The sequence below is a fragment of the Podarcis gaigeae genome (assembly GCF_964106915.1).
Source record: "Podarcis gaigeae genome assembly, chromosome: 10".
NCBI classification, from domain to species: Eukaryota; Metazoa; Chordata; class Lepidosauria; order Squamata; family Lacertidae; genus Podarcis; species Podarcis gaigeae.
This window is the reverse complement of record NC_139686.1, coordinates 29,487,408-29,497,006: the sequence shown is the minus strand read 5'-3', so window position 1 is coordinate 29,497,006 and position 9,599 is coordinate 29,487,408. Positions and strand designations below refer to the sequence as shown.

Here is a 9,599-nt window from a genome sequence, read left to right as displayed (position 1 = left end):
CGTCCAACTCTGGGTGCCACAATGTAAAAGGGTTATTGACAAGCTGGAATGTGTGCAGAGGAGGGTATCCAAGATTATCAAGGGTCTGGAAGCAGAGCCTTATGAGGAATGGTTAAGTAAGTTGGGAATGTTTAGCCTGGAAAAGAGATTTGATAGTCATATTTGAGAGAGAAATAGAGATAATTGTGAGAAAAATATACCAAAAGATACTTAACACTATTTTATTTGTTATAGTTCAAACACCAACAAACATTCCCATACAAAAGAAAACGTAGATACTGTTCCAACACTAAATTAGAAAGTGTTAAGCCTAAAGTGTTAGCCACCTGGACCTCAAATCTCTCAGGCACAGTCTGCTAGTCACAGTGTAGAGAAGCAGGTAAGTTCTCTGCGAGCTGAGCCATATGGGAAAAAAGCGGAAGAGGACACCCTCCAGTCCTGGAGCGGGGTCTTCAGGAACTTGCTTCGCTTGCGTGTGTCTTCAGATAGGCATTGGGAGGCTCAGCTTCTTGCCTTTTAATACTAAATGGGAAAAATGAATTAAGACTTAAACTGTTTGTTCTGACAGAAAGGAATGCCACCTTTCCTCTACCAAATGCATTCATGCTGCCATTTTTCATGGTGCTTTTAGCTCGTGAATTACAAAAGCCCCCAACATAGCAATAAGCGTTTTGTAGGCAACCCGTTTAAGATGAGAAGATTCCATAAACTCTTGTCACCTGTGTACAAATCTTTGTTACTAATAGCAGCAAGAAACCCTGCACATGTTACGGTCACAGTGCCTTAGAATTTCATAACCTGTGAAGCAGTTAATAACAGGCTGAACCATAATTAAAACAGTCTTATGCTAAAATACTCAATAATTTTTGGAGTGTTTTGCATAGTTTACAGTATTGGTAATCTGAGATGACTCCCCACCCTCAAGAGGCTTCCTCTCACTGCTTTAACATGCAGAGCACGCTACTCATATAGCATTGTAGAAATTGTCTTATATGCTTGGTAGCTTCTGAGTTGGGTTTATTTATTTAAAAGCATTGATCAACCACTCATTGTTTTAAAAATCTCTTGAGCAGTATACAATATAAAAATAGTATTTAAAAAAAATAACTCAAGACACAGAAAGCAGAATAAAAACATTCAGAGTCTTCAAGCACATAAAATGGCCCTCTCTTATGGGTCAGGGAGGAAGTCTTTACAAGATTTTGGAAAGTAGCTGATGGCTGATGCTTTACAAATGGCATACGCTGCTGCTTAATTCTGAAGAGTTTTTTTACTGCTGGGGGCCCTCCCGCTGGAGAATGCAACGCTGCATTTTTGAATGCCAATTTTCAGCTCACTGTCCCATGATACTCCGCAAGCAGCAGTACCGCAATCAGAATTTTCCTACATGACCTAAGTGCTCTTGCCCATCTGTACAGGACCAGGTGGTCTTTCAGACAACCACTGTTAAATGTTTGGGGTGGAAAAGAAACAAAGCCAAGAGGTTCTGTGGAGCAGGGTGTGTGGGGAGAGCAGAGCTATAGCTGACCTGCCTGATCTCTGCCACAATTGTGGTCAGTTTCAGCCACTGACTAGCCAGCATTCTGTGATCCTTACCTTTCGTGACATAGAGGTAAAAAAAGTCACAGTAGAAGATGGTCTGTACTACTCCAGACACCACAGCAATTTGATCGTAGAAGTTCTCTGTGTGGTAGCGCCAGATCCAGTTTGCAAGGTAGAGAGCGCGATAGAGGCCCAAGAAGAAAAGGTAGTGTGTCGTGATAGTTTCAGCTTCACCTGTTTTGCTAATCATGAAAAGTTGTGGGAGGATAGCCACCGATTCCAGGTAAATTGAGAAAGTCCAGAGAATCTAAGGAAAGAATAAAGGGAAGTCCATGTTAAATGTTAGTAATGCATGAATCAGTCCAGAGAAAAACATGACAATTTTGGGCCACCTTTACCTTTCATCAAGGGGCAAAAGAAAGTTCAGTTCCAGACACCAAAGGTTCAAGGAAACTTGATGCAATTACTACCTTCTTCCATTTAATATGAATGGCTTTCTTACCTCTAATGGGGTGAAACTGTGGTTTTCTAAAAATGACAGGCCTGTAACTGGAACTAAAAGGAATTCGAGGCGGAAAGAGTCATTCTCACTATCAAAGGTTTTCCGGAATTTCCCATAGATCAGGTACACTGTAAAGTAGGCACAACTTAAGAAAACAACCTGCAGAGGAATACAAAAATCAACTTACTTTCTCACAGTGCAAATCTTTTGAGGATTGGTCTGCTCAAACTTTTAAAGCTGTGTCTTTGCTAGAACCCACTAACCTAAGTATTTGCTGGCTGTTCTTTGGCTGATTGCAGACAAGATTCAATTTGTCATTACCTTATATTTTGCCTAAGGTACTCTGGTTTGGCACCTTTAATGCACTCTTAAGATGATACTGCATGTATTTTTTGTGCATGTACACATACACACACACACACACACACACACACACACACACAGGAAGCCCATTAACTACATCTCTTGTTCTTCCCTAGCCACCCTTGCTTAACCTGCTGTAAGAGTGGCTTTACAAGCCTCAGAATTGGTGCACCTTGTTCCAATCAGACTCACTGGGTCATTACCACTCTTCTAAATTAAACAATGGGGGAACAGGGGAGAGGCTGGGCTGCACTGCACATATTTAAAATGTCATCTTTCTTTGACACAGTCTGCTTTCTCTCCCCAGTACAACAGAAACCTAGTGTGCACTGGCACTATTCTATTAGAGCCCTGAGCACTGTAGCTCTGCAAGTTCTTAACCCGAGGTACCACTGTAATTGAAATTCTTTCAGTAAAATGTTAATAGAAAACCCTCTACCTCCACTGAAAATGCCCCTTGTTTAAAGTAATAAATCAGGGTCTGAACATACCAGAATTGTTCCTATCTCAGACTGACTAGATGGAGAGCGTTTGAACTCTTGCCCTTACCTTCATGACAGTATTATAGATGGAGATGAAGTTTGTGACCAGGTCAAGGTAACGGCTTGTGAAGACAAGTGCAAAAAGGATCTGGCTCTTTCCTGAGATACCTGCAGGCCAAAAAAGGAAATTAAATGAGCAGATGATAAAGGAAAATAAATAAGCCGGGAGAAGTGCCTGGGCCTTTGGCACTGGCATAATAAACAAGCAAAGTCCTTAGTTGGGTGAGGAAGGTAGCAACTAGCACCACAAGCCACAAACTTCAGAGCTCCCCACAGAGGCAGACTTGAATCCTCTGGCAGCACAAACACAGTCTGGAGAGAATCACCCTCCTGCCAAGTGAAGAGGCACAGTCAGAGAACGAAAGGGTGCTGTTTCAGCTTCCACACTCAAGCCAGCTCCACTGCCAAGTGAACTGGAGAACCTGTGGATGACTTCCCAGGATCCAGGGTGGGAAGAAAGCTAACCCACGCACCATCATTGTATTGATGCCCAACACAGAAAAGCAGCATAAACACAGTGGTTTGTTAAGGATATTAACAATTATAGGCGTAGACTACAGTTCCCAGGATTCTTTGGGGAAAGCCATGTGTTTTAAATGTGTGGTGTGGCTGTGAGCAGTGTTGCCTCTCTTTTCTGAAAGACAAGTTGACCTACAGTATATTATCTGGAAACTTCAGGCAAATATACAAAATGAGTGTAGAAAATAAATGGTAATGAAAGAAAACAAGGGGGCGTGGGGGGCAGTGCAGGAGAAAGGTAACTGATCCCCAGGTGGCAGCAGTTTTTGTTCACGGAAACACAAAAAAATCCTTATGGTACTTTGAAAACAGATTTATTGTACAGCTGGAGGCCACAAGATGCCTGTTAGCGTTTAAGATGCTACAAGCCTCTCTTTTCTGTAAGAGACTAACATGGCTACCATCTGGATTTTGCTTGTAGGTTTTTCTCTACGATACTCCCTTATGTAGAGCTCAAAGAAAGGCAGCGAAGGGGGGGGGGGGCAGCAGGGAGGAAAGTGAGGAAGTCAGAGCAAGATTCACAGACTGCTGCTGCTAACCCTCTCAGCCCTAGCGGTGCTAGAGAACACACTATTATTATTTATTAAATTTATATACCACCCTTTAGCCAAAGATCCTAGGGCAGTGTGTGACATTAAGAACATAATTTGCGAAGTACAATAAAAACCACAATGCACAGCATAATGATAAAATAATCATAACAACAGTCCCCTCGCACACCTTTAACAAGCCATAGATTACTTAATGGTCAAAGGCCTGGATAAAGAGGAATGTTTTCGACAATGTTCTGGACGTCTCTCAAGATTCTGCTATAGCAGCAGAGTTAAGGTGCCGACGGAGGCAAGCAATTTTATCCTCAAAATGCTTGGCAAACAAGCCACAGCGAGTTACCATAGGTTCTACTGCCTCTTTGGGGCCAGTCTGCAAAAGGCCCCACAGTAACCAGAAAAGCTCTGCCAGATAGCATAGTGAGGATGAAGTGGAGGTAGCAAGTATGTCTTCTTACCTGCTTTCTCTGCCACTGAGTAAGCTAAAAAAATGCGCACTCGCCAGTGTTCAGTTGTATTTGTCTGGCGTTTCCCTCCACTTGTGTTCAAGCCATCTCCCAGATTGCTTCTTTGCCCTATATTCAGTAGTATACCACAGAGCCAAACAGGCTCCACAAAGCACTCGGGAGCTATTGTGTCAATGGCCCAAGCCACCCAGATATTTAACAGAAGCACCAGTCATAACAGCCAACCCCCTCCCCCCCGCAGCCATCAGGAAACCACTTGGATCCATCAACCTCTGAGGGCAGACCACCCTAAAAGATCTCCCGCCTCTGCAGAGGGGGAAAGGTGCTGAAAGCCTAAAGCTCAACAAGAAGTCCTCTGACCATGACAAGGGACTGATGTCAATATCCCACGCATGGTGTGCAATTGTAAGTGCTTGGTTTTCCCATGTTACACATGTGGCATGTCACTTGAGGTAGGGGTGTTTGCAATTCAGGCCAGCATGGCTGTTCTCCCACCCGCCCCACAAAAACTTTTGGATTTATTCAAATTGCTCCAATCAATGTATCTTGCCAAACTAAGAGACCATTCTCAATCCTTGCTCAGTCATTTTGCTGCCCTCAACACTTTCCATACTGATCGACCTTGAACAGTTCAAATGGCAATATTCACTGGGCCAGCCTCTTCTGTGTTGAGAGTGCAACAAGTTCCCGAATGCAGAGAAGCAAGATTAAACAGACTGGAAGATCAAAGCTAGAAAAGTAGATTTGGGAGTCATTGTTGGTTTACAGGTTGGTGGCATTATTGCCTTCTGGAGGGGCACTCTTGCACTATAGCACAACGAAAGCCAGACACAACTGCCATGGTGTGAAGCTATCTATGTATGGGTGATGCACTGATTGGAAACGAAGTATTATGTCCACCCCAAAACTTTGGAAGACACAAACAGTATTCAAAGTAGAGCTGCGTATAAATGCCCCAAAACCATCATGAACACAAATCAGCATGAATATCCAACGAAAAGGATGTCGGCTTAAAGGGTCCTGAGGTAAGGTGGACTTTAGTAGAAAAAAGGCTGCCCATCCCTGCTTTGAGGTGCTGAAGACTCTTCATTGTTTTTTGCAACACAAAAGAGCTGCCTATAATTCTTTCCTTTTCTTGAATAGTTTAACATCTCAAAATAAACATTTTGCACAATACCATATAATCAATGACTTCCCTCCTTCCCCTTCCATGGTTCATTTTAGTTGACTATCATTCCTGCATATTTTACTATAACCATTTTAAGTCAGTTCTCCCACCTTACATCACTCAAATATTAAACGGTTGAATTTATCTTAATGCTGCCAGCGTTTTCAACTGTGCACAGTTAATTCCCTTCTACTCAGCAAAAGTTTTCCACTCTATCATTATTTCCTTCAAGGCAGTAAAATGAGAAAGTAAAATTATGCTGTTTATTAGATAAATGTTGTGGGCAGTTGCAAACATTTAACAGTCATAGGCATCTTCAGGTGAAAGAGACCAAGTATTCCTGTCTCATTGTTTAATCAGCAATGCAAGACGTGGCCCTGCAGTTTCCTTTTACAGTCTTGTTTTTCAGCCTCAACTGGGTAGTGCAAAAAGGCAGGATGCACAGAAATTATGCTGAACGTACAGAACGAAACTCGATTCCACAAGTTCATTCCTCCTCCTGCTACAAACTTAAACAGTCTCTATACCCTAGGATATATGTCAATGGACACATACACCACACCAGGGACTGTGGTATGCCTATACCACTTCAACTGCCACATCACAACACCATTCCTTCTAAACGAATCTTGATTCCACCCACAAAGAGCGTAAGGGGGAGGGGGAGTTTAATGGAGTGGGAAGGGCTTGAAAGGAGGAAACTAGGAATGGAAGAAGTTTTAACAAGAGGCCATGGAAATACTGCCGCAGAAGAGGAGTGGGGAGAGGAGAAATCAAGAAAGTAAAAGGAGTTAGCAGCATAGTTCACAATCAAGATTAAATTGAGAACAAGCAGTGTATATTAAGACCATTTGTTGTGGTTGCTTTTTAACACCAAAACTTGGGAGATTAGATATATAGGAGACATGGTGAGGGTTCATAAATGCACCTCCTAAACGGCACTTTTGTTTTTTTCTGCATTTCATGCAGTGCTGTTTCACATTTTCAGTTCCGCACAGCACAGTCCTATATACGTCTCTTCAAAAGTGTCCTATGCTTACCTCGAAGTAAATATCCATTGGATTGCAGACTTACTTAAGAGTGCTGTGTGGGAGTGAAAGGACTAGTCATTGACCTGGGCAATCCATTTCTCTGTTCCCTGTCGATCAGGTTCCTTTGTTCTTTACCAGTTTACTTAAATCCTTGGCAGAAGTTTCCCCAGCTTTATTGTGCTTCCCAGCCCTCACCCCCACCCTTCTGCCCTGGGGAAATATTCTGTCTGAAATGCGGAAGGATTCCTGTCTTATTCACAAACACACACCCCAAGGCATTTAGTTTGCTCAGGTTTATGAAACATGTTTTAGTTGGCGAAAAGGCCCAGAAGGAACCCACACAAGTGGCTACAAATCTCAAAATTTGCAGAAAACAATGGTGACTGAAAATTGCATAAAGAGATATTGTAGGAGCATCTCTACGTGACATTGAAATGACCTCATCTGGGCAGGGTTGCCTGTCAATACAATGGACAGGTGTCTAGCATGAGACATAGGGAAAATGTTGACCTCAGTGAGTTATCAAGTGCTATTTGCTTTAATAGCTGGTTCTCTTATTTCCTATCAATATTCCATGTTAATTCATTTATGCTGCATTGTCCTACAAAGCTACTGGGAAAGGCTTAAAACATCCAGCTTCTTAGGCCAGTAGTCTAGGCTGTGGTCACATTCCTACTTACTGTGCACTCACAGAGTTTCCAGCGCTGTTTTTTAAATCCGTGCTCACACAACAGTTTCCCAAAATGCATATGCATTCCATACTTCCTTGCAAAATACTACCGTTGGATGTGCTATTACTCAATCCAATTTGAGTCCTTAAGCCATTCCTAATTTATCTCTAGCAAATGTGTGAGCACCTTTGCCCAGGGTGCCCCATCCGTGCTCCCTGGTGTGTACACCAACAAATCTGACACGAATGAAGTCGTGCTGATGTGAACAGCTAGAGGAGAAAGAGCTGTGAAACTCAGGGGTGGGAGAACAAATTCACTGTGCTTGAAAGTGATAATGTGAACACACCTTAGGAAAAGGTGTGTGACCCACGCAGGCTGAGGCCAAACCCAAATCCTCAGTCTCTGGGGCCCAGTTTGTGCTCTGGTGATAAGTAACTCCCAGAAGCTTTGACTGCTCCCTTCTTTTCCTTCTGCATTGTTTCTGCACCAGCACCTTGTCAACGGGATGAAGAGGGAAGGAGAACAAGAACTTACCAGCGCATGACTTTGATTTCCAGATCTTCCCCAGCAACATGATCATGGCTAATAGGTGAGAAACATCACCCAGGATCCGGAATATGTTCATGCTGGCCAAAGAATGTCCCAGAGAGTCCTGAAGGAAAACCAGCTAGTTTAATATCCCAATAAGGATTGTGGCACTACAGCAGGCCTCTTCGCTTTCCTTAGTAGATGCTTTCTGGTTCCTCGCTTGGATAAAGGGTGTTTCTCTTCCTCCAACAGCCAAATGATTCCTTTCTATTCCAACTGAATATTCTGCTAAGCCTTTCCCTCTCTTGGAAGGATTACACTCACAGTGCCTATCTTTGTCTTCACCAGGATTCTGCAATGAGCTTAGAATTTGAACTTTTGGTGCGCTTCTGCTTTTCCCTCTTGATCACTTTGTCTGTAGGGAACTCTGTGGTTCGCTGGCTCTCCTCCTAAGTCGATTCTGCTCCCTCTGACAGAGGAGTGGAAGAACATCACAGCCAAAGCTTTGCAGTCCCAGCACAGGCACTGGGTGACGTGGCGTGGATGCTGTTTGTACTGAGGGTGGAGAAGGAGGCGGGAGCAACTAGGCCGAGTTAAACTTTCTCCTGCATCCTTCCAACTTCTCAGGTTACAACCTAGAATGTCTGTTAAAGAGGAAAAGGCAGTTAAGAGGGGAAGACACCCCTTTGCCAGCTTGAGGGGGAAATTAATGTGAATTGCTCCAGATTCCAAAGATTAGGGGGAAAGGCCCATTAGAAAATGTATTTCTTGCTCAGGGCCCCAACGCAAAGTAGTGTTGCCAAACCCTCAGTGTTGTTTTGCAGACCTATTTAGGTAGGACCAGGGTCACAGGTTGCTTTCTTCATTTTAATTGGCTTTCCTTCACTATGTTCCAGTTTTTGTTGTCAGGAAGTATTTCTGCCAGGCGTTTCCCCCTTGCTCAAGTCGCTTTGGGGACGTAAAAGAGTTTTGTGGCACCTTATAAACCGGCAACTTGTTTATAATGTCATCAACTTTCACTGACTAAAGCCCAGATGCATGGAGCATGAACCTCAGTTGTCAGATACACACATGCAAAGTGGGGAAACACAAATGTACAAGTGTTAAATGGCAATGGAATGCAGAAAGTACACAGCCTCTGGCCATTCAGATAGAATAAAAATATATGGAAAATTACCACAGCAGTAATAATTGATGAGAACAAAATTGTCTTATTGTAGCTGAATAAATTAACACCTATAGTGGAAACCATTGTTTCTATTCTGACCCAAATTTAAAGTTTCCTTTTGCTAAGTTTCTATTCAGCAGTTTCACTTGTGAGTTTCTCCTCAGTGAGCCTTTGTTTCAGGATGGCCAGTGTCATGGCTTGTCCACAGTGCAGCTGCCACCTTGCTGAAGTATGTCCCCTTCTGTCTTTTACAGCCTCTTCCAAGTTGAAGGGCAAGGTTATCAGACTGGAAGTTTCCGTCCTATTCCTGTGGAGATATGACCAGGGCTCTAAACCGCGCATGGAGCCCTCCAGAAGAACATGAGGTTTCTTAACAAGCAGCCTCCTGCACTCGCCGAGGCTCTTCGCTCCAGAAGTTGGTCCTTCAATTTGTCTGTGGGAGGGAAATGGGATGTTCCAGAATATGAGGGATTTGCCAGGACTGCTCCTCTCCTTCACATGTGTTATCGCACCAGTGAACTGAGCCTTCAGATAGGATGGGTGTGTCACC

At 43.3% G+C, this 9,599-nt stretch overlaps 1 protein-coding gene across 1 annotated transcript; it reads right to left on the bottom strand.

Annotated features, from left to right (window-relative positions):
• Positions 1–207: 207 nt before the first annotated feature.
• On the bottom strand, positions 208–8,526 carry KDELR3 (KDEL endoplasmic reticulum protein retention receptor 3). Its single transcript, XM_083701201.1, has 5 exons — positions 7,888–8,526; positions 2,957–3,057; positions 2,045–2,203; positions 1,597–1,849; positions 208–522 (listed from the first exon to the last, which is right to left on the bottom strand). The coding sequence occupies exons 1-5, from the start codon at positions 7,976–7,978 to the stop codon at positions 482–484; spliced, it is 645 nt and encodes a 214-aa protein (XP_083557327.1). The 5' UTR covers positions 7,979–8,526; the 3' UTR covers positions 208–481.
• Positions 8,527–9,599: the final 1,073 nt, after the last annotated feature.

Excerpts from the sequence above, each read along its gene's own strand:
- KDELR3 (XM_083701201.1), bottom strand. The coding sequence starts at position 7,978 with ATGAACATATTCCGGATCCTGGGTGATGTTTCTCACCTATTAGCCATG. Across the intron at positions 3,058-7,887 it reads GAAATCAAAGTCATGCGCTG|GTATCTCAGGAAAGAGCCAG; the intron begins GTAAGTTCTTGT and ends TTTGGCCTGCAG. Across the intron at positions 523-1,596 it reads TTACCTCTATGTCACGAAAG|TATTAAAAGGCAAGAAGCTG; the intron begins GTAAGGATCACA and ends TTTCCCATTTAG.